The following is a 24906-nucleotide window of genomic DNA, read 5'->3' as shown; positions in this document are numbered from 1 at the left end:
CTCTTCTTTGGAATACTTTCTTCCTGGTTCCAAATAGAAACTGAACTTCTTCCGCTGTTACTTTTCACAAAATGAATAATCAAAAAAGAACAAGGAGGAGGGAGACGGAAGGAAAAAAAGCAACCAAACAAGTCACCACTCCTTTACTTCACAAGGTCCTAAAATTAAATGATGACAGAGAAATTATCCTAGGGCCTTACCTAAACAGTCCTGTAAACATCTACTGGCTTAATGCTCAGCTGTAATTAAAAAAACAAGCAAGATGCCAGGATGCATAAAGAATGGGATGAGGAGTAGAACAGAAAAGTAGAAGCTGCATGTGTCATCTGAGTGGTGTGTTCTCCTGCGTGCTCCTTGCTGATGTCACACCTCCATTCCTGAGTGAGGGCTCCAAAGCTCAGGGACAAGACCTGGAAAAAAGAGCTGGATATTTGTACTGGTAAGAATTATTGCCAGTTACAGGCTATTGCAAATGTTTTCTGAAGGAGAATACAGATGTCGTTCATGGGCACCCAAAGGCAAGTCTTCAGTCATGCCTGAGTGGATGATCGGTCTGAGAATCCAGTTAACCCTGCTCTGCCTGACCCTCATGTTGTTTTTCACACCTGCCAGCACTGAAGTTCACATAGCCAAGGCAGATTCCCCATCACACCCTTACTTTTCAGTCTCCCAAGATGGGCAGCTCAGCCACCTCCACTGGTAATAACTCAGTGGCCAGGAACCAACGCAAAAATGGCTAGTTGTCTCAAGGCAGACATCTTCATGAGTTCCCCTGCAGGCATTCAGGGCCAGCAGGAGCTCAGTCACCACTCAGCTGACACAGACACAGCGTGCTTGCTCTGCCAGTTCCTTCACCTTACTGATCCTATGCTCCAGTATTTTTGCCTGCTTAGGAAACGGTGCCAGGTCTTTCATTCACATTCCCACTACTTGAGGCTGCTTCCCACCAAGACAGTTCACTGTTTCCATATCCACACTAAAGGTATGCCAGGGCTTCTCTCTGCCCGAGTAATGCTCTCAGAGTAGCATTTTTCATCTACCCAACACATGATGGGCTTGAAAGTCCTGTTATACGTGATACAAGATGCAAGTTGGTGATGATACAGCAAAAGCAAAACTTTGATGTTTAAATTGCAGGCATCGACATTACAAAAGAGTGCACAGCCAGCACAAACATTTCTGAAATCAGCAGGAGAAGCAGCTAGATGTAATCGATGTATTCACTAGTCATTATTTAGCTGTTAAATTGGGTCATTTCTGCTCAATGGGACAGAAAACATAGAGAAACAGTAACTTTATCTAGCTCTGAGCGTCCACGTTAGAGTATGGAATCCAGCACTTCAGATAATAAATAAAGAGAAGCAATTGCTGCATTAAGGTTTGGTGCATGCTTACAATTCAAATAGTGCACACTCTTTGAATTATCTTTGTCTTATTTATAGCATCACGTATCAAAACAGGTATGAAATCTTTACCCAATTTTATATATGCCCCTTAACTAATTGCATTTCTCTTCTGGCTTTCCCTGCTTTGACAGGATCACAGACATTGAGATAAAGTAATTTTTCTATCCATGTGGTTTTGGATAAAGCACATGTCTTAAGAACATCTGGAAAGGTTTGTCATAGCCTCATGAATCCCTGAGTTGGCAAAGGAAAACTATTCACAGTCTGTGCCATAATGAAAAGCACGCTTTTACAAAATGAAGCGTGATTCATTCTTCAAGTGAAGTTCTGCAGAGCGCTGTCTTGTTAAAAATGACAGTGACAAACTAATGATAATTATTTGGGTTACTCCTCCTCTTGCAGTGCTGTTTAGTTAAAAGCAACAGCTTCAAAGTACCTTGTGAGTCCCTGAATATGTTTAGGTACAGTAATACCTACATTTGTATTTGCATGTTCTACAGCGTGGCTGCTATTGCTTCTCAGGGCGTTGGTAACTAACCAGATGCACTTCACCTTCCTTTAAGTAACAGCTGTTGCAAAGTCAAAAAGTCAAAAGTATTGGAGTGTCCAGCAGTTCAAGGATGCATCTCACAATCAGGTGATACACTCCTGCACATAGGGTTATTTTTGTAAATACCTGAGGTAAAAATTGGCATACTGTGCTGTACTACATGCACAACCCCATCAACTTAATGGGAAGACGTCAAACAGCAGAGAAAAATACTTTCATGATCCAAATGAACAGATAAAGTAATCAAAATTTTTTACTTAACTCTGGAAATTGAAAGGGCTTGTGTTTTTTTTTTTTTTTTTTTTTTTTTTAAATGACAGTTGTTTTTTTTTTTAAATGACTACCAATGGCTTAATAAAGCTATGCTTTTTATTTCATGCTAACCTGAATCGCTCCCAAGCAATCTTCTCTTTGTTTCACAAAGGTTAATTCCAAAATCTTCCAGCTTAATTTCTTCTGAAGAAAATGATTTAAAAAGTTTGCTTGTTTTTCCTCAATGTTTTAAATGACTAAATTTTTTTGTTACATCATCTCTACAGTTTAATATTCTATTAGTTAGCTCCACAACCTCCCACCTCCCTTTGGTTTCACACTGCTGTTCTTTTGCTGTATTTTACCATCCACACGACTCCAGTCCAGATCAACTTATGTTTACCTTGTTACTACAGAAGTGGAACAGACACTTTCTGGTAAAGTGCAATTAAAGCTGCTAAATATTTGTAAAGCTAAAACAGTCCTGAAAACTATGCAGGACTACAAAAAATTATTACAGCTTTCCGGGTTAAAATCAGATATACAGACTTGAGATTATTAAGATGCTTTTTGATAAGACTTTTTGTGGCAGAGCTCAATCAGATCAAGCCCTGCTACATGATTGCCTTCTCAAACACAGAGCTACTTAGCTACTGGCTTTTCATTGCACTTTTATGTAGGAATGATCTTTTCTGAAAGATTGTGTTTTACATCTATAACCAGAATATATAGGCTATGCTTACATGAAAAGGGAGATAATACATGATGTACAAACCCTGTGCAAATAAAAAGGTGATTAATTTGAAAACATCAGGAACAATCAGACTGGTTTTCAAGAAATCACAAAGTTAGAGCAGTGATACTGAGCTCTGAATCATCCATTGAAAATCTGCCACTGAAAGAACAAAAATAGCAGGGTTTTGTAAGTTGTGGTAGGTGTTGTGTCAAATCATAGAATCATATAATTGCTCAGGTTGGAAAAGACCTTAAAGATCATTGAGTCCAACCACACCCTAACCATCCTACCCTAACTAACAACCCTCTGCTAAATCATGTTCCTGAGCACTACATCCAAATGGTTTTTGAACACATCCAGGGATGGTGACTCAACCACCTCCCTGGGGAGCCAATTCCACTGCTTCACAACCCTTTCTGTAAAGAAGTGTTTCCTAATATCCAACCTAAGGTGAAGCAGATATCCTAATGCCTCCAGCTTAAGCCTGTAAGCATTTGCCAAAATTTAAGAGTAAGCATTAAACATTGAATAGTCTAAATATTAGTGAGCATAACAGAGTCACAGCATCTGTGGTACTTTAATTCCCGATATGACATCCTACACAGAATCACCGAATCACCCGGGTTGGAAGGGACCTCAAGGATCATGTAGTTCCAACCCCCCTGCCTAGCAGGGCCACCAAACGTACACATTCAGATCAGGTTGCCCAGGACCCCGTCCAACCTGGCCTTGAACACGTCCAAGGACGGGGCATCCACAACCTCCCTGGGCAGCCCGTTCCAGGGCCTAACCACTCTCCTTGTAAAGAAACCACCTCTTTATTACCACAGTACCACATGACTTACTTCATATCTATGAACTAGAAGGGAAAGCGGACCTTAGAAGTGAAGAACACTGTAAAAAACTTTTCTTAAGATGATTTATAGTTGGGAAAATGTATAGAACTAATGAAAACAATTTGAGAAACCAAACATTTGCATGTTTGAAAAAGTCTACCATGATGGAAATTATAGGAGGGCTTTCTGTCCAAGTTGGTAATTGAGACGATTTTGACTAGTACTTTCTTAGTGAAACAGCAGTTCAAACTACTTGGCTCCTTTCAGGATGTACATGGCCTGAATAATTACAGCTATAAACTTTCTCAATCTCTTCACAAAAAAGTTGTGCAGAATTACTGAATTACTTTCTGTAAGTAACATGCCTATAATTCAATTGTGGTTAATGGATCCTACTGCATTTTACCCATTTTCCTTTACGCAGCTTATGATACAGATGGCAAGCAGAACGATAAACTTTTCATTTATACATCTAAAGAAATTGACTTAATGATAAAACTACAGGAAATATCCATGTCTAACACAAATTGAAAAAGCCCTTAAAGAAAACTATTTTTATTTAAATTCCATGTCTTACACACTGTGTGAAAGGATACTTCTGAGATCTGCATAAGTCTGAAATGTCTTCCCCTCAATATGCCCTCCTTCCAAATAAATGAGCCGATTTTATACATATCTACAATATTTAATAAAGATGTCCAAACCAGCCAAAGTTCTACATAATTGTTTCACCACTTAAAGTAAAGAGAAACATTCAATTTGCTCTTCCTCAGCAAAATTAAATTGAAACAGAACAGTCATTGAACAAAGGAAGCATTAAAGCCAATTCTCTCTGTGGAGAAAGGCAATACGACAATTTAATAAAAACATCAGTTTTTTCAAGCAGGTAGGAACTTGGTTCTTATTTAAATGCTTGAATGTTTGCCTACTAATCATATCTGATCAATAATAAATGAGCAATTCTTTTCAAGCCTGAATTTTTTTTTTTTTTTTAAACATCAGAAATTATTTTTGGGGTCTTCTATACATTCTTTGGCTACATATGTTAAGGAGAAGTTAAATACACATGAAAGCTACTAGCTACAAGAAACTGAAAATAGTACACATTTACAGATTATACAGGATTCAGAGTGTAAAAGCAAAGAAAGTTATTTTCAGGGACAATGTTATGTACAACATCCATTTCTACATCCCAAACAGGTTGTAGACAAACTTAACTTGAGATTCTTAGACTTGTAACTCTTGCAGAGCTTCTTGATCACCTAATACCTCAAACTAAACTGTTGCTTCATGTTATCATTTTTACTTGTTAGAATATAACCTGCAGTGTCTGTCTCCTTTCTTTCATTTAAAAGAATAAAGTTCAGATATTGCTCATATAAAGAACAGAAATACTGGTTGTATCCCAATATGGAATTATACAATTGTATATTTTCTTGTCTTTCGAAGGTCTTTAGGAAACAGAATAGGAAAGAGGAAATCCATATCCGTTTTCAGGAAAAGTTTGGAGTTACAGTGATTTTGTGAAAATGCTTAATTTTCTTCTTGCAGCATTTCTTCTATTTCTTTATCCCAGTTTTCATCGCGTTTTTCTGATTCTGTCACCACTTCATACTCTTGAAGCTCTTGTTGTAATTCCTTTTCCCAATCAGCAGTCTCTTCTGCAAGAGATAAGCAACACCTTATACTATCAAAATTGATTGTCACACATTATTTATATAAAACTAGAAACTTGATTAATTTGCACTGAGTCTGTCTTTTCGCTCTTGAACTTTATGAATAATTCTTCAAAGCTAAAGAAACTTCATGATGGGAAATTCCATCTTCATCTTCTGACTGACCACAGATAAGAGAAAAACAGTTTTATCATGTGTCCCTTTGCTAACTAATTTCCTACAGACTTGCAATTTAATATCAACTCAGTCTCACTTTGAGCCTTTAAATCTTGGTGTGGGAAGAAGCTGTGCTACTTGGAAAAAAAATGAATGTAAGTTTGTTGAATATACTGTTAAGAAGAAAATCAGGATCAAATACTGTGGATAGTTTTAAATATAGCTGGTATTCTTCTCACTGACATTTGTAGCTAGGCAAACCCATTTAATCCAGGTTAAAGGTAACCATATTTCATACCTCAGGGCAAAAAGAAAATGAGTCAGAAGGCACTCCCTGTGTTGTTAATCTGTTTAATTAACTTTGCCTGTGATATGAAAGATCATGGGGGAGGAGGTGGGTTTTTGATGTGTTACGTGTTGGTTAGAACTTAAGCCTAGATACGAAGGTGGGTAATTCCACAGTCCAAGTCAGTAAGGCCAGCTGAGATTTATCTGAACAAATTACTCTTATTGAAACACTTCCATCTAAAAACCTAGATGTGAGAAAACAATTTCCCCAAGCGTGGCTATTTACTGAAAAAAGAAAAAAAAATAAAAAATCAACAATTTCAGAAAACAAAGATTTTGCAATGTCCAAAACACGCTGGAAAGCAAGTTTGAAAAATATAATTATCTACTGATAGAAGTGTCTTCATTACAAATAGTTCAATGTGTATGGCCAAAGTCACATCATTATAGACTGTTCTCATCCATTTGACACCAACGTTAGTTCTTCTGGATCACTGTTTTAGAATAAGCCCCATTTTTCCCCTCATCTTACTCAAAGCTATTTGTTAATTTTTAACCGTTGCAAATGCACGCATGTAAGCCTTTTACAACAAAGGCACTGGGCAAACTCACAACTGGAGCAAATACTTGGTTTAACAAAAGCCTGATTTCCAAATAATGTATTTTACCCACAATTAAAGAAAAATTACATGCAGATAAGAATCTAGGAAAGAGGAAAAGGAGGAGGAAGGTAGACACTTTTATGAAAGAGCCATCTACAAACTGTTATTTGGACTGGAACCTGTCACAAATAACGTTCTGCACACGACACTGATTGTGGAAAGAATTATCACTAATTTCATTCATTTTTGAAGAAGGGTCACAAACCTACTTTCCTAAATGTAATTATGGTACATATATAGATTTAAGTCAACCTATTTTAGAATTATTGCATTTAAGACAGAAAGTACTAGCAGTTTTACCTTCTACTACTGAAGTCTTTTCTCTCTTTTTTTCTAGCACCAATTGCTCCATTTCTTTTCTTAGGTCCTCCTGATTCAAATTACAGGCATCAAAAGCATCGCTCACGAATTCTGATACACCTGGACTTGTGGAAATCTCTTCCTCATCCTGTAATAAGACAGTTTTATATAAGCTTATCCTTAAAGTCAGACACAGAATGGCCCCAATATAAACTTTTACTCATGCAGATGACTGCCTTTTAGTTATAGACAAAAATAAAATAAAATAAAATAAAATAAAACCAAATATATTACACAGCTCTGCTTTTGCCAACAGTATTCTCTGGCACTGATTTTATGACCCAGAAATGAACAAGGGTCATTAGGTGTCTAAGTTAAAGGTTTTGTACTATCAAAGCTACTCCTGCAGTTGCAAGAAGGTAGTATTGCTATGGCAATGTATGATTTAGATTTCCTGTACTTTACACTGGACAAAACATAGTATAAGCACATATTTTTATGAAGGCATCCCTTGTGATTAAATGTAATAGAAACCTTCTACTCTCAACATTTTGGAAATGTTTCTTCAGATGAAAAAACCAAAATATCTTTATTATTATAACATGCAGGATATTAATGAAAGCATACTTCAGATACATTGCTGTTTCTACTACTGAAAATGAGTATCGCAACAGAACAGCAGTATGTTAACATCAGACTGTTAGATACTGTTATAGTTTCATATCACAACTTATTTAAGTAATTATCCATCCTACTGAATGGCAGTTTCACATAACAAATAGCAAATAAAATATAAGCGTTTTTACCTCTTGAGATTTTATCTGAGGTTTTATTGTTACAGGTGGTGTTTTTGGCCGTATTGTTTCTAGCAAGAAGGAAAAAAAGTAATTACATTTTAATATTAAAGATCTCATTTATTCTAAATAGCTATTAAGTATAGAAGGAAACATTTTACTTTAAATTTAAGGGAAATCTGGTGGTCAAAGGCTGAATTCAGTTATAGGTGAAGCATTTGCAACAAAAGCAAAAACAGCAACACAAATTTCTGTCTTTAATTAAGTAAATCAAATTCAGCAAATTATTTTCTTATTATGAATCCAAAGTTAAATTCCAGGAACCCTCCTGCCCCACTAAACAATCCAAAGAACCACATAAATAGGAATAGCTGGAAATGGGGAAGAATGCCTTCTATAAAATGCTCACAATAGCATTAAATGCTGCAAGACCTTTGAAGTTACAAAGGTGTAGAATTCCTCAAGAAATCCAGTTACCACCTACCGTAAAACTTAAAGCTCCCTTGCCTATGTGCTTTTACTGACACAGGTATTAGACAGCTCTTAGGTACAGCAGGCTGCATCTGTGTGCACACAGTGAACCAGGCAAGAAGAGCGCTCCAAAGCCTTACCTTATTTCACACAGGCAGAAGTCACTGAAAAACAAACCCTAGAAGCTATTCCAAATTTTCTGATAAAACTCATTGTATGTTCTTAATTTAGTAGCATAGTATAAAGTGGCTGCCTACAAAGGAGGAAAGATCTTTTTCTCAGGAAAAGAACACTCTAGCTTTTCTCCCACATGGCTAGTGAGGTAGAAGAGTCACACTAATGAGCCAAGTGGCTTGAAGAACAATTAATGTACAGGGCAAGTTGCAGTAGTGATGAAGTGCTTGCTTAGCACTTTGTTTAAACATGCAAAGCAGTTGTGAACTTGCAGCTGTGTTTACTGCAGGTGGATCTTTTCTGCTTACGCAGTGATTTTTGAAGAGGGACTTTTTTCAGGTTTAATTTCCAAGATCAGCTCTAATTATAATAATTTTCTAATTGGTAGCTGTCGCTGCTTGTAAAGCTCATCTACTCAATGGCCACTGCTCTGTCATACCCTCTTTCCTCCTTTCCCTCCCTAATCTTCATAGGATCTGTTATTGTACCCAATACTGCATCCAAAACTACTCCTGACTCAGGCAGGCTGTAGAACATGGCACAAAACGTTGCTCTTCAACAGAGTCCCACAGCACTGGGAAAGAGAGGAGCCTCAGGCCCCATGCCTTCTCTCATGCAGACGCAGCACAGCAGTTCTGTGCTGAGCCAAGCACCAGTCCAACGTCAATAACAGACCATTAGCACTGCTCTGGATCTTCTAGCTTGGCATCATCTCCTCCACTGCTGCTAAGATAACTTCATTCCCAATAGTAAATAGTTCTACCAAAAGAGCGAGCAGAACTTAGCTTTTTATTTATTTATTTATTTATTTTGCAGAGCATATATACATGTGGCTTCTAGGTCAGAATATGGAATGCTTTCCTTTTATTCACACTTAACTATCATGACTGACCTGAAACCCTTTGAAAACAGCATGCAAGGAGGAGACAGATAAGAATAAATGGAAGGCAATTAATTCTATTTCATAGACATGAGTCAGCTTTGGGAAGACACTGAACATTATGAGAAGTTACCAACAGGCAATTACTTCTACTTTTAGCCTCCAATTAGTGAATTCAACCTTCAAAAAGTCATGTAACATATAACAATTCAAAGCTCTTCAAACCTATACAGTGTTGAAATAAAAAAAAACTATTTACTAAAGACTGGTAAATATATATTAGCCATTAGATAAAATATAGTTACTGGGGCAGTAAATCCATTTGCATATTTTATACTGGTGTTCTGTATCACATGAGATGCTTTACAGGTCAAAAGGTGATGCATTTTTTTCCCTGAATGAAAATGTTTCATTTTCAGTCATAATGGTAAGTTCTACTAGAAGAGAGCTCTTTGGGTATAACCCAGCAACTTTGACTGGAAATTCCCAAGTGTTTGGATGACTCAGAGGTAACAGTTCTGTTGCTCAATAAGTTCAGGTGCTCTGTCTCTCCTGTAGAGTCGAGACACTTCCATTAAAACAGCTGTGGCTTGGCAAATTTGAGTACTGTACTGTTTAAAAAGCAAAGCTCTACGAACTCATAGTTCAAGACTGTCAATTTAAGCACATATTTAACTTGTGAAAGGGAAACCTTCTGCACTGTAGTTAACGACAAAAACCCTTCTGTCTATGTGACTACACTGTCAGCCACAAGAGTAGTGGCCTTCTTGTCTCTAAAATTGGTCTACTGAAGCAATGACATGCAGAAACAGAAATCAAATAAAGATATCAGTGGTAAGGAGAAACATACTAATAGCAACCAGACTTCTCAAGCAACATGCTTACAAATAATAGTGAATAAAATCTCTTTTGTGAGACTTCATGTTTTCTGATCTTTCCAAATGCAATCTTTTCCACTATATAAAGATAAAGACAGCAGTAAGCGAAAAGATCCAATCCATAAAGATCTACTGTAAGGGACTACAAAAAACAGAGATGACAGTCACCACTCTACAATACAGTCCTGTCAGTTGGAGTAATGAAAAATCCAAAAGAAACAAAATTAAAAATAAATAAATAGAAACAAGCCAAAACCATCACCCCAACCTCTTACTAGAACAAAGAAAATCAAAAAAGAAACAAAGCGATGTAAACGTACTTAGATGCCTGACAGGTGCAGTTAGTGAGAATCCCAGTCATTTCCTGAGTTGGATGGCTCCTGTACGGAGCAACAGTGAACAAAAGTTGCTCAGAAAGTGACAAAAATGGGAGATGAATATGGTGAGATTGTGAAAGTACTATGACATGAACAATTAGGAAACAAACCTAATTACAGCCTGCACCAAAAGGTAAAGACAGAAAATGCCTGCTTTGATAAAAAGTTAGTGCAGGGCATTAAAGACTAGTTCTTTTACATGAGGAAAAAATTTCAAGCTGCAGCCTCCATAAAACTTGAGCCCTGCAAGATTATTCCTAGTTACACCTGCTAACAAGTGATTGGATGTTGACATCTTCCTTTCATTTCAACCATTTTTTTCCTCCTGTACTCAGACATCAAATGATATGAAATTTGTAAAGAATTAGCGTCTTCAAGATCGATTTCTTGAATTATTCACCTTTCTTAACCTATACTTTATAATTGTTGACCCCTTCATGGCTTCCTGGTCCACATTTCAAAAGCAAAAGAGTTAGACCTGAATGAATACGTGAAAAATGTTATGACAAAAATATCAGAAATACTAAATATCAGTTAAGATGTATAGTAATATTGTTGGTGTTTGATTTCCAAATAATGTAATTAAGTATGGTCAAAAGAAAAAAAATAAAGGAAAATTATGATTATGGTTTTGGGCAAGTAAAATGTAACTTGATAAGATACCTATGACAAGATGCTAAATTTACATGACAATGAAGAGCTACACGATACATGAAAATCAGAGGGGTAGATTTTACTAACATCACTAATGAAAAGAAGTTCAACTTGGACATTACTTAAACAGGTGTGAATTAAAAGAAAAAGAATGAGAGTGGAATAAGACAAAAGGATTCAAAGAATAAACAAAATCAAACAGCATAACATAAATGGGGCAGAGAGTATCTGCTCAAACAGCTGCCACAGAGGCAGGGAAAGTGGAAACAAAGGCAGCACCTTTAACAGTGTCAAAATATCAGTGAGAATACAACTATACAATGAAGACTCCATTGCCTGTTTTGTTCATTCTAAATGGGGACCTTGCCTGTGCTAACACGCATGAACTATGACAGAACTCAAAAGAAACAGAATGAGACAAAATGACAACATAGGCAATCATTAAAAAACAAGAAAAAAGCTTGAGGAAACTACAATTCTTTTTTGACACAAGTATATTCTATGCAACATGCCACCCTAGCTCTGTTACCCCTTGATAAATCTCCCTTTATCCCAAGGTTCATCTGCCTGTATCCAAGGAACCAAGGCCCAGCTGAGTAAACTTGGCTCAAGGCGCACAGAAAATTAGCAAAATTGTGCAAAAGGGCTGTGAACAAGTACATATGAAGATAAGAAAGGCGAATTTACAGACTGAAGGAGTCTTACAAAGATGGAATCAATAGCAGTGCAGGACTCAAGAGGAAAAATAAAAATATGGAAAGATATAATATCTGAAAGAGGGAGAAGGAAGTCAGCTTGACATTGATCAGTTGATTGTCAGTCAAGCTGGCTGTAATTAGAACACCAGCACTGGTGGATCTGATAACTTGTTTTTTGATGCTGGGAGGATATATAAATCTGTTTTAAGGTACAGCAAAGGCCTCCTCCTCCTGCCCAATGCCTACCCAACCTGCAGATTCCTCAGGGATGGTGAATGCACTCATTAGACTATGATTTTATAAGCTATCACTGTCTTAGCCAGAAACTGCTTTACTCCCTAAAGCAGTTAGGGAGTAAACTGCTTTCAGAATTTGTCCGTGTGCAAGTAAAGATGCCCAATGACTCAAAAGAGGATCAGTAATGATACACTGATATACACTGATCAGCATAACTGAGAAAGCCTATGTTAAGTTAGCTTGTTCATGTCCAGGCTGAATCTCAAGTAGCCTATGTACCCATCTTCCTCCAATTCTTTAATACATTGCATGCCTTTCCATGTCCTACACACATCTTCCTCCACCACCACAGTAATTATACTCCCATATCACTAACTTATTTCCATCTGGTCTGAGGCTTATGGGGGAAAAAAAAAAAAAAAGGAAAGAAAGGAGAGCAAAGTGCATGCCAGCTGGCTGGGTTGGCTAGTGCCTGATGTCTTACAGGTGAATCAAAGCTACCCCTGGCTTCTGACAGGTCAAAATAGTGCACCAGAGACCACTAGTGGCTGAAACCTGTAATAAATCAAGTACAGCATCTCATCTCTTGGGACTTGCACCGTTATGGCAAAGTTAGCTGAAATAGGAAAACTGGTTAAAAAGCACTCAGAACTCCCTTCCCCACCTGGACAAACAGGCTGAGCATGGGGAGAGAAGTCTTGATTTCACATAAAATCCAGGATAAAAATTCTGGCACCTGATACATACAGTCAGTAAACAAATTAACGAGCTGTGACAATAGAAATCCTTTCCATACCTGTCAGTTGACTATCCTCTTCTCTGCCTTTGCTCTCTTCTTTTCCTACTGCTTGCTGTTGAGCAGCAAGTGCCGTGAGTTGCGCAGACTGTTTAATTAGGGATACTCTGTAGAAATAATTTCTCCAGAACACTTCCTCCTTTACGCTAGAGAGAACAAACAGATACTGATTACTACATATGGAAATATGGCTCCTCTTACCATCTAGCAATGAACTAAAAGGAAACATACAGAGGGAAGGAGTAAGCAGAGCTGTCACTTTGACATGTGTGATTTAATCAATTTTAAAAAAATCTACAATTATACAAATCTTGATCTCTTCTACAACAGTTACATTGGGCTTAATATACAATCAGGTGTTATTTCTTAAAAACAAACAAACAAAAAACCTTAACATCATGCAGTAATACACAATTTGGTAAAACATCATGCTGTTATATTCATCTGAGTTTGTTAACATTTTCATCCCTTTCTCTAAAAACTCAATATTCTTTTACTTTTGAACTATCTTTATCTATATGTTCCTTAGACCTCAGACACAAATGTAATCTTTGATTTACAAGTAGAAGCGAGTCCAAGATTGCAGTAGAAATATTCCATTATCTTTCAGCATGCCTGTGGGATCTTTCGTAATTAGAAAGTGCCATTTGGGAAACAACCACCCAAAGTCAGGCAAACAAAACAACTGAAAAATATCAAAACCAGCTAACTGAGAAATGAGGCAGGGCAGGAAAGGACAGCAGGACCAAAGGTTGAAGACAAGAGCGTCAGAGACAGATCTGACAAAGACCTTCAACATGCCAGAGAGCTGACAGAACAGAAACAGAAGAGCAGGGAAGGGGGAGAAAGAATGAGGAGAAGGGCAGCTTTATAAAAAGAGACTAAAGACAGAAAAGCTCACAAAAAGTATTTTTTTCTCCTGTTTCCATCTTCAGACATGGATTGGGAACTCTTAGATAACAAGAATGCTGACTTGTGAAACAAGCTTAGAGAGAGAACCTTGAATTGGACAACAAAGGAGAACAGAACTGGAATAAAACTGGGATCAAGAAGCCATACTGGAACAGACTTTAAGTTCTGGGACACTTAGGGATATTTTAGTTGGGGTCTGCTGCAAGGTGGTAACAGCAAGGAGCATTTGTCATTGTTCCTCTTGCTTACAATAATACTGTTTTGTTTGTTTGTTTGTTTGTTTTGATTGTTTTTCAGAATTTCAGAATTCAGAACTACTAAGAACCCTGATTTCAGTATGGGAGAGGTCTTAATTTTTAATAGATCTGCTGTGTTAAATTGCAAATTTATTTCCAAGACAAAGATAAATGCAGCAGCAGGTTTGTTGGTTTGATTTTTTTTTTTTTTTTTTGTATCAAAGTGGTGCAGTATTTGATGTATTTGAAATGGGTAGACATAAAATACAGAGAAAGTAGTTACCAAAAGAATTGAAGGAAGTAGGAAAAATGAATAATATGCACATATTTGCAGACACACTGAAAATGCAGTAACAACCATCAAAAAGTTACTTACTGTTTAGGAACGAGATCAAACCTCATCCTATTGAGAAGCTGATCTTCTTGTAACATCACCATTGCAACAGGGTACATTTGATCAAAGTCAAAATTAAACTGAACACCTGCTGGAGGATCCCGCAGAAAATTTCGCTTATCCTTTGAAGAACATATTACAGTCATTAACTGATACCAGAAAAAGGATATCACTTTTCACAAACAAGACCAGCAAAATAATCCCACTTCTCACATAATTCTATCATACCATAAAACTGTAAATCCTTCTATAAAAATGAAAAATCATATTGTCGATCTTACAGTAAACTGAATACTTACTGCAGATAAGGCCAGTATTTGTTGTTGAATTGTCTCTTCCTCATTGCTGTCAACCCAAGGAGGAACTGCTGCTTCTGTTACGGAAAGGAGGAAAAATTATTTGTGCTTGTGCAACTTAGGAAAATAAAAAGTCACAAAAATAAGCAGACTTGCATCACTAAGTTAGTTCATTGCTCCTTTTTCCTAAAGTAAGCTCAAGCCATAAGATCTCCATAAGGTCACTCTAGGCTGATCCTGATTTATCATGGATCCTGATTTATCAGAGGTAAACAATACTTTAAATAGTTGCTGATTTATGTCATTATAAAACAAAACATGGAGGTTTGTTCCCTATGTGTTCAGCCAGAACTTAACTGTCTCTTAGTTTAGTTACTGCGGTAAAAGCTGCGTCACTGGGTAATCTGACTGCCAAGAGAAATTTCTAGTCATTATAAATGTGCAAACTTCGCCTAATTTAAGTTTTCAAAATAATGTACTAGTATATTAATTTTCCAGCACTCAGAGGACACAAATTCTTTAGAAGAAAGAAACAGGCGAAGAAGAAAAATAATTTAAAAATTTGTTATAGATTGCAATGGACTATACATGGAATAAACCTACTGCAGTTGACCTGCTTTGTACATTTACAGATACTTACACAATATTTCTTTTTTGTACAAATACAAAAATTATTCTACATGTATAGAAAGCTCTTCATTTTCAATGTAAATTTAGCCTGCAGAGACAGTATAGCTCAGCCAAACCAGTTAATAAATAATTATTGTGAATTTAATATGCTTTTTTGCCTGTACAACTGACATAAGCAAGCTCTTCCACCCACATGGATTCTCATGCCAATGCGTCTTTCCATTAGACCATCTGTCTCCCCTTTACTATCAATAAAGCTAGCTATTTTCATGAAACTTGTAGAAATGTTTTAGAAGATGTCAAGGTTTACTGACAAGATACAGAAAATACAACATACAGACAGCATGATCACATAAGTGGCATTGCAAGAGAAAACCAAGACACACATACTACCTACAGACAATATGAAAAAATTCATCATGATCCATTTAAAATCAGTGTATTTTCTAGATTAACAATAAAGCTATTTTCCAGAATAACAATAATTATTCAAACTGTAACACATCATTGCATTCAGTTACACATCAAAAAGGATTAATGCAGTCATAAAGCCAAATGTAGAAAGAAATGCTTATTTTAAAGTTTCAAATAGGTTCACAGATCTCAATAGTACACAGATCACAGATCATTATAAAGCAAATGACTTATGGGAAAGCAGAAGAGCAATTATGCCTTCAGTATAAGCAGCACCACTATTCCTACAGCAACTGATCAGACACTGTAATGCACTTTCTAACTCACATTTTCTATTTCATTATGAAAGCATGATACGATTGCTAAAGCTTACAGGAAAGTTAATCAGCATGATAATTTTCAGTAAATACAGACTTAAAATTCAAAACAAGTGTAAGAGATCAGCTTTGCCAGCACACTGATGTTTTAGTTGATTTTAAAAAGCTGAGTTTGGTTAAAAAAATATTATCTTACTAGATAGTGTAACAATGACATTGCTTAAAAAAATCATCTTCCTATCCCACAGGATATAATAAGTTTGGCCATACAAATGTTTCCTTACACAGAAATCCAATGGATTGTGCTTAGATACAGCTCAAATATCCAGCTACCTGTAAGATTTTAGTTTGTTACGTCATGCATTGCTCAAGATAGCATACATTACCTGATTTTTTTGTTTGCTGCTCTTGGACAAACTTCTTTTGTTCCTTCTGAAAATCTCCAATAATTGTCTAAAATAAAAATCAAGAAACCTCAATAAGTAAAACATTATAGACACACACACTCTTTCAAAGTAACACTTATAGTTTTATCAAGTTCAGCAGATGAAAACACAAAGGCAAATCCCGGCTTACAGACTTATACTGTTCATATATTTACATACATTCTACGTATGAAATAGAGACAAAACCTACCACCTGCTTTCACCAACACTTCAAGATACCCTTGGCCCTGTAGTAAGATTCAAGACTTGGCTATGAAATACACCCATCGCAATAAATCAGACCTATCAAATTGCTAAGTATGACTTTCAGAATGTGTGCTTAGCTGAGTGCTGAAAAAATGTATGGCATGAGATTATGTTCAGAAATATCCTATACAGAAATCAGCATTGAAAAAATTGTAAATGGTCACAGAAGAGTCATGTGCTTGATGTAAAACAGCACTGTACATTTTACAGTGAAATGTTTAGGGATTTCTGAGGCGGGAATGCCATAATCCAGGTAACAGTGCAAATACTGTTTTGTAGTTGAAAGCACAGGAAGGAAAAAAAACAACAGGAATGACACTGGAAATTAGAAGTGAATATTTAAACCTACTTTGAGATACTGTAAGAACATTTCATTCAGTGATCCAGCATTCTGGCTTTAGGTTAGCATCTGTGAGAGAGCTACTGTAGTGCCTATGATAACAATACATCGCTGAGGTTCCCTCCAGTTACAAGATACTGAATTTTTATTATTTACAGAATAAAAATGTTATTTGGTGTAAGAGAAAAGCATTAGAATGCTACAGGAGCTGTAACTCTGCTTCTCCATATACACACATTTTAGTCAAAACAGGGAATTCACATTACCAGAAGAAGAAAACCTGAAGTTTAGGCATGAGAAACTGTACTAAGTACCTACAGTATGTTTTATAAACATTACAACCCCTGTAATAAATTATCAAACAACCTTCTTACCTATTTTCCCTCTTTTTTTCCAGCGTATGGATTTGCGCTAGATAGACTCTAACATATTGTTGTAGGAAACAAAAGTCTGTTATCATACATAGACAGTTGTCCCTAAAAAGTCAATGAAATTTGGAGATAAAATTCAATCACAACAGAATTTTAAAATGTCATTTAATTATTAATTTGGCAGATGACACGAACACTGATTATACCAAGAAACTGAACTTAATACTCACTGTATTTTAAATTAACAAATAAGGCAATGCTTTAGTTCCCCAAAAAGGGTGTATGAAACAAAGCTGCAGGAGGAGGGAGCAGGCTCCATCTTGCATTCTGCCACTTCCGGATGCACAGACTCACCACACCTGTGTTGCTTTTGGTCACTTCCCTTCCCCTTCTGAGCTACTTCTGCTCACAAACCGAACACTACAAGGTGTTCTTCTGATTGTTCTACCTTCCCCTGCCAAGTTCATGACTGAAGCACTGTTAAAACACTTGGTGCACAAGTTATACAACTGGATCCAGCAGAGAAGAGCTGTGAGAGCAAAAGATCATTGCCAGAGCAGGGGAGAAGAGCAGGATCATAGTATGCTTTTTCATTTACTCCCTGATCTTACAAAAACATACACACGTAGCTCTAGGCCCTTGCTCTACAATATCCACAAAACTGACCTAATTCTGAATCTTGCTTCAGAGATGCATTTAAGACACAGAGGCTATATAATTTCTTCCCACTTAACTGGAAAAAGAAAAATAATTACATCCCAGACATCTCCAACTGTCCAACTCCAACTTGTTCAGCCTTTCATCCTACTTCAGCATATACATATATGCGTGTGTGTGTATATATATATGTATATATATATATATTGTTTTCACATAGAATCACAAGGTTGCAAAGGACTACAGGATCATCTAGTCCAACTGTTCTCCTATCAGCATTACTACTGCAAGCTACTAAACCACATATTGTAAAACCTCATCCAGAAGCCATTTCTGATTGTCTTTCTCCAGTACATCCACATCCTGAAGGAAATGAGCACTGGTGCAGCACTGAGCAAAGCACAGTTAACCATTGCTCTTCTACCCTCAAGGAACATTTTGGTGATGTCATTTATCATGGCAGGAGAAATGTGCTATTGAAACACACAATTCCTAAAGCCAGCTTAAAGAAATTCTATTACAGAGAATAATAGTAATAATAATAATAGTAATAATAATGCCAGATATACAACACAACAGTAAGCAAGCAAATATTTCAGATAAAGAATTGGGAAATAAAATACCTTATCAATGATACTGTCGATTTTCCCTTCTTCTACAGACTTCTTAATGGTCTGTGCTGTTTCGGCAACGGATTCAGATATCTTTTTAGTAGCAGCAGTGGCAAAATTGAAGAGGTAACCTTCAATATAGGCAAAAAGAAAATCAGCTGAAAAAAGACCTCCCTTCACCCAAGACTGGTACTAGATTTTCCTTTCTCTTGAAACATTACCTACTTGATACCTACTGAAGTCTTCCTTCTGAATGATTTAACCCAGCTTCCAACCTACAAAGAACTGCTAAAATCCTATTTATCCTTTTCTGGTTCACAAACTCTTTAGTGATAATCAAGCTGCAAGTTGGATCAAAGTTTTCTGTACATCAGATCATTATACTTGAACATCGATTACTAAATCAAACATTCATAATAGCTCAATACACTGCTTTCCTTTACATTTTCTGAACAATGCATCTTTCACAATTTCACTTATTTCTGAGACTTTAAGTAATAAAGTAACTATAGCAACAGTATTAAAACAGTTCTATTTTGTAGAAAATCAACGTGCACAATACTGTCTCATGAAGTGAGACAACAAATGCATGAAAGTTCTGGAAAGGAACACTTCAGATTCCTCAACAATTCTTAAGATGGAAGCTTGCTCTTCCCTACTCAGTGTCCTCTTTAGAGCTCCATTACAAACAACGTGACACTGTTTATTCCTCTGAACAGGTTCAGGGCTAAGTACCAAAGACAATTACCTCTACTGCAAAGTTCTTAATTAAAGGAGTTAGAAAAACGTGAGAAGGTAAGCAGCAAGACCTCTGCCAGGAACCTTTAGAAATATTAAATACCACTTTAATGACAGAGGATCTTAAAACACCACTCACACTATTTACTTCTCAGATCATTACATGATGTCATAAGCACTTTAATCAGATGTATTATTCATGTAATATCACTGTTACAGTATAAGTGCCAGAGTAAATAATAAAATTCTAGGGTTAGAAGTGAAGAAGTAATGGTAGATCTAAACTGCACAAAAATTCGAGTTCCCTATAGGCTAGAAATGTAAATAATAATAATTATAACAACAACAACAACTTCAAGATGTTAGAAGTAGTTGCACTGTTCTAACACATCGCTGTTCACCACTGGTAGAATGAGGTACTTTGCAACATTCACGCCACCTTCTGGAAAGCTGCCTTGTTCTTTGAACCATGTATTCATTCTTAATGTTATCACCAAATCAACACAGACAAATGCAAAGGTGTAGCCAAGTCCTTCAGCAAGCCAAGTTTTTTTTTTTTTTTTTAATTTGTAACTTATTTCTATCACAGATTTGTGGCAACTAAAACTAAACTTCCTCCTAGCACTTGCTAGCATCTTTCTCATCTGTTTATCAGGCTTTACATCCATCACATGCTTTCTATTGCATTTAAAAAAAAAAAGTCTATTCTCTACCTCTTGCACAGAGAAATATAGCACCACCCTTTAGAATAACAGAGATAACAGTCTACTAGACTCTTTCCTCCCCACAGGCTTTCATTGGTTCTTTTATGTATCCCTGGAATCTTTTTAATCCCCCTTCCCTGGAATTATTCAAGGCCAGGCTGGATGGGGTTTTGAGCAACCTGGTCTAGAGGGAGGTGTCCCTGCCTATAACAGAGGTTGGAACTACATGATCTTAAAGGTCTCTTCAAACCCAAACCATTCTATTATTCTAATATTTAAGCGCTTTAGGTGGAAAAGTTTGAAGCATTTGCTGCCCAGCAATACTTTGGTACCACTGAGCAAAGTAGTTCAGGCCCGAAAGGCCTGAACTTTTTCTATTAAGGACTGAACATTCTTATGCTAAGGTACTCAACAAACCTCAGTAAGAGGAGCAACTTAGCCTCAGAAGAATAGTATTAGTAATGGAAAAACAAAGCTTCCACATCCAATTGACCAAGAACACTTCATCTTAGAAGCCTATGTAAGAAAATCGATCCAACAATATTTCTATCACTGATTCATATCGACAAAGTTTTCTAAGCCTTTGTAATGATATAATAACAAGCAAAAAGAATGCACGTAAGGCTTCAGTTTTACCAGCAGAATTTGTAATGTGCTACGAAAGTCTCACTCACAGCTACTTTGGCTGTCAGACCTTTAGAGTCGTCTATTACAAGAGCAGCCTCCAAATCCACGCAAAAAAAACCTTCCCATCCCAACCCTCTTTGATGTCACAGGCGATGAGTCCACACATCACTGTACCAAATTCTCACTATGACAGCAAATTACAGGATAAATATTTTTATCACTAGCATCCTATATTTTTTTTCTGAAACTTCAAAGTATCCTCCTGGACAGTCGGACTAGATTAGGATGTGCTTACAAGAGCAATCAGACACCTGACCAATCCACACAGACAATTTGCTGCATTTCAGAAAGCTCAAGATATGTACACCTCAGAAACACCTCAGACTGATGTCTCAGAAGACACTGAGCCAGAATTTCAGGGAACACCTTCAGTACAGTACTGAACCTTAGCACTTTACCTAAGAATCTACACTAGTAATGCACAGTTATTACATACAGCCAACTACAGCCCTACTTCTACAGATGAGTAACAAAATAATCAAACAGACACTGCATTCCTATAAACTATCAAAGAAACATCCACACTACCTCACAAAGCATGTGATTCATACGTATGCATTGCTTCTGTCATACTGACAATAGAACAGGTAAAGAAATGCTGTTCATTTAGTAAGAGATAACCAAAAGGAACACCTGAAGCCATTTGCTTGGTTCATATTTTGAATATCCAACGTATTTTATACAATGGCTTTTGACACCTAGTGAGAAAGCATCATTTAACAGGGCACAGAACAGATAGCAACTCTATCTCATTACCAGTAATTGTTAATTAAAAAGAATCTGTGAGAAACAAACCAAGCAAACAAATAGTGGAGACAATGTTGGAGGAGTAGCTCAATTTCAACCTTCTGGCTTTATCAGTTTACATAGGACTGTTTAAGAACTATGGAAGACTGGACAAGATGTATACAAAATTCCATCTTGCCAGATCTTGGGAAATACATCTAGGTGATGCATACATATACAGCCATTAACAAATGTAAGAGATGCAAAACAATGATATGAGAAAACACAAAATAAAAAAGATATGTGAAAGTAACTGAGATAATTTCCTACATTAACTGACCTGACCCAAATTATCATTCACATCTGGAAAGATATGTTTTAGGGCTTGTTTTGCTATTTGCTTACTTTTCAAATATTCTGGTCACATTGTTTTTACTTTGCATCACTAAGCAAGCTACACTGGGGGTGTAACTATCTACAAAGAAGACAGCTCTTTAAGTGTGCAGAGCTGCGAACAGCATTTAACCTAAAACATGCAATTGTTTAGTTCAGTTAAAGCTCAGTGCCAACGAGAAGCGCCAGGGGATTCACATCTAACTATGCACCGAACTGATCTGCCTTCACTCCTATAGCCAGTCTGCCTTACTCTCACTATACCATGGGAGATTCAGTGCTTTAAGGCTACATTATTACTATTTCTAAGCAGACACATCGCTGCGCTCCCGGAACACGTCAGCACATCAGGCAAGAAAAAAAGCTGTTCTTTCACTTCAACCTTTCCTTGGCACGAAGCCCCCCGCAGCTCGCCATGTGTGGGACATCCCCAGGCCTGACCCAGGCAGGCCAGGACACTCACTGCCAAATCCCTTGGCCTGGCTAAGGAGCGCGTCCGTATCCTCCTGCAGCTCCGCCCGCTCTTGGCTCTGCGTGGCCGGCTCCGCGCCTGGCTCCTCTGGCTCCTCCGCGGGGCTGCTTCCCTCCTCAGCCACCAGCAATTTCTCCTCGCCTACCCGCTCCAGTCCCAGCCAGCTGCCTAAGCCGCGCAACATGGCGCGGAAGCGGCCGCGCAGGCGGCTGTTAACAGCCGCTCCAGCGGGCAGAACCAACTCTCCGCACGGACTCCCGGACGGCCCGCTCCTTCCGCATACGTCACTTCCGGCCGCAGGGGGCGGGCCTCTGTCTGAGAAGGGGGCGTGGGCAGGCGGGGCCGCGAGGTGGGAAGAGTGCAGTGCGCGCGCGGGTACCTGCGCGTCTGCCCGTTCCCCATTCCGCGCGGAAGGTGACGCCCCGCCGCCCGCTCCGCGTCCCTCGGCTTCGGAGGAGGGGCCGTTTCTTCCCTTGGGGCTGTGCGAAGCTCTCCGGTGCGTCGCGGATCCGCCCCCGTCCCGTGTGGGGCGCTCGCAGCTTCTGGTACGGGGTGAAAGCCTTTTTTGGGGAGTACTGTGGTGCTTCGGTGCTTACGGTAGTTTCTGTAAGCAGAGCCACGCGTTACAAGCACGAAGTTAAAGCTGTCTGCAGGACGCGCCTCAGCTCGTGGAGCTCTGGAGGAGAAGGGGGAACTTCGTGGCTTCAGTTCTTAGGGAGGGAAAAGGAGCCGGCTGCCATTTCCAGCAGCTCCTGTGGTTCCCCAACGCACCTGCCGTTCGTTGTTTCTGCTGTCAGCAAGCAGTGGGCTTCCAGAGCTGCAGGGAAATGGGGAAATATGGGCTTCTGAAGGTAGCAGCTCTCGTTCTGGTTCCTGTCAGGGAAGTGGTAGGGTCTGTGAGTCTCGAAGTGGCACGTGTTGAAGATCTTCCATTTCTTCATTCATCGGTTTCTTGTTTTATGTTACTCTGAAGTTCTGTCACTAGCGTATTTGCAGGTTGTGAAGGGGAATGGAAGGAAGCTTCCTTCTTGTTTTCTTTTTTCTTCCATGAGTGTTTGCTACATGCCTACCTGTTACCAGCTCACAGTAAATTCCAAGGGTTCTTTTCTTCTGGATTAAATACTTTGATTTTTGTCTCCCTTTCGTGTGTGTTGGTAAGGAAGTAATACTCTGTTAATTTCCTGCTATCCATTGTAAAAGCATTCAAAATAAGCACTGTTACCTTCTTGACCTCTGCTAGCTGAAGCTCTAGGCCTTATTTATGTTAACTAATAATATCAGAAGAGCAGTTATTCACTCTCTGCTGCTTGCTACCAGTGTTTAGAGAACTGTCCCAACTTGATTCTTCTTAAACGCTTTCAGATCACATGCTATTGCCTGTTGTTTTGAACAAAATGCATATTTAGGTAAGGAAAGGTTGTTCTTGACCCCAGGCCTTTTGCTTTGTGACATGCTGTGCTATCATTGTTTTAGAATTGCTCCAAGGGTTAGCCCCCAGATCTGCCTGAATGTAATCTAAATGCAGTTACAGGTGAGTTGCATTCTTCATTCACTTATTTCAGGAGGGCTGCAGACTTATGCTATAGATTTTCACACATAATGTATGTAATCAGCTGTGACTTAGAATGTTTGGAGGTATCTGTTCATACGTGAAAGCTGAAGTGAAGAAATAAAATTATGAAATTAGTTATTTTTTATTTAAATAAATATTGTTGGTACTTTTTGGAGGTTGTAAGGTGAAAAAACTCACTGGTACTTTCCCAGACAATTGAGTGGTACAAGATGAAAGGAATAACCAAGCCAAGGAAATAAGAGGTAAATCTTGCATCTATGCAAGATGGCATAGGTGTGTGAGTATCTTAACTGTTTTTTTTCCCATCCAAAATCATATGATTGCCCTGGTATGGTATTTGAATCTGTTAGTTCATAGTGGATTTTTTTTTCAATATTAATTATCTAGGCTTTTCGTAACAGTCAATTTTTTTTTTTTTTTTGAGACGGTTTCTGTGTATGAATAGCTGTTGTTCTGTATGCAAGAATTATGGCGTAGCCTTGTGAAATATGGTGTTGCATCCTCTTATTGAAGCTTTGGCAACATAATGTACACAAGCAATTGCAGAATCATAGAATGGCTTGGGGTGGAAGGGGCCTTAAAGATCATCTAGTTTCAACCCCCGCCACAGGGGTGGGTATCTTCCACAAGGTCAGGTTGTCCAAATCCCCATCCAGCCTGACATTGGATACTTGCAGAGATGGGGCACCCACAGCTTTTCTGGGCAGCCTATGCTCAGTCCTTATCACATTCTGAGTAAATAATTTCCACCTACCATTTAACCTAAATGTCTCCTTTCATTTAAAATCATCTGCCACTACAATTCCTGATGAAGAGGCCCTCTTCATCTTTCCTGTATCCCCATTTAGGTCCTGGAAGGCTAGTATCATGTCTTTCCGGAGCCTTCTTCAGGCCAGACAATTTCAACTTTCTCAGCCTTTCT

The 24906-nt window shown here is 38.0% G+C and overlaps 2 protein-coding genes across 4 annotated transcripts in view; one reads left to right on the top strand and one right to left on the bottom strand.

Annotated features, from left to right (window-relative positions):
- Positions 1 to 4307: 4307 nt before the first annotated feature.
- On the bottom strand, positions 4308 to 22702 carry SYAP1 (synapse associated protein 1). Its single transcript, XM_052673904.1, has 9 exons — positions 22403 to 22702; positions 18704 to 18822; positions 16407 to 16473; positions 14663 to 14736; positions 14346 to 14485; positions 12822 to 12967; positions 7669 to 7727; positions 6863 to 7010; positions 4308 to 5441 (listed from the first exon to the last, which is right to left on the bottom strand). Exons 1-9 carry the CDS (start codon positions 22593 to 22595, stop codon positions 5314 to 5316), a joined length of 1074 nt encoding a protein of 357 aa, XP_052529864.1. The 5' UTR covers positions 22596 to 22702; the 3' UTR covers positions 4308 to 5313.
- Positions 22703 to 22801: 99 nt separating this feature from the next.
- CTPS2 (CTP synthase 2) overlaps positions 22802 to 24906 on the top strand; it is a 60754-nt gene continuing 58649 nt past the window's right edge. Inside the window, exon 1 of one of the 3 annotated variants that reach the window (XM_052673901.1) lies at positions 22802 to 22956. The gene's annotated coding sequence lies outside the window, so the exon portion shown is untranslated. Of the gene's footprint in view, positions 22957 to 22992; positions 23263 to 23906; positions 23943 to 24906 lie in introns of those variants that run through there. The other 2 variants (XM_052673902.1, XM_052673903.1) reach the window with 2 other exon arrangements.

The sequence above is a fragment of the Tympanuchus pallidicinctus genome, unplaced genomic scaffold (genome assembly GCF_026119805.1).
Source record: "Tympanuchus pallidicinctus isolate F22 unplaced genomic scaffold, pur_lepc_1.0 scaffold14, whole genome shotgun sequence".
Classification (NCBI taxonomy): domain Eukaryota; kingdom Metazoa; phylum Chordata; class Aves; order Galliformes; family Phasianidae; genus Tympanuchus; species Tympanuchus pallidicinctus.
The sequence above is the reverse complement of the archived record's forward strand: the minus strand, read 5'-3'. Positions and strand labels throughout refer to the sequence as shown.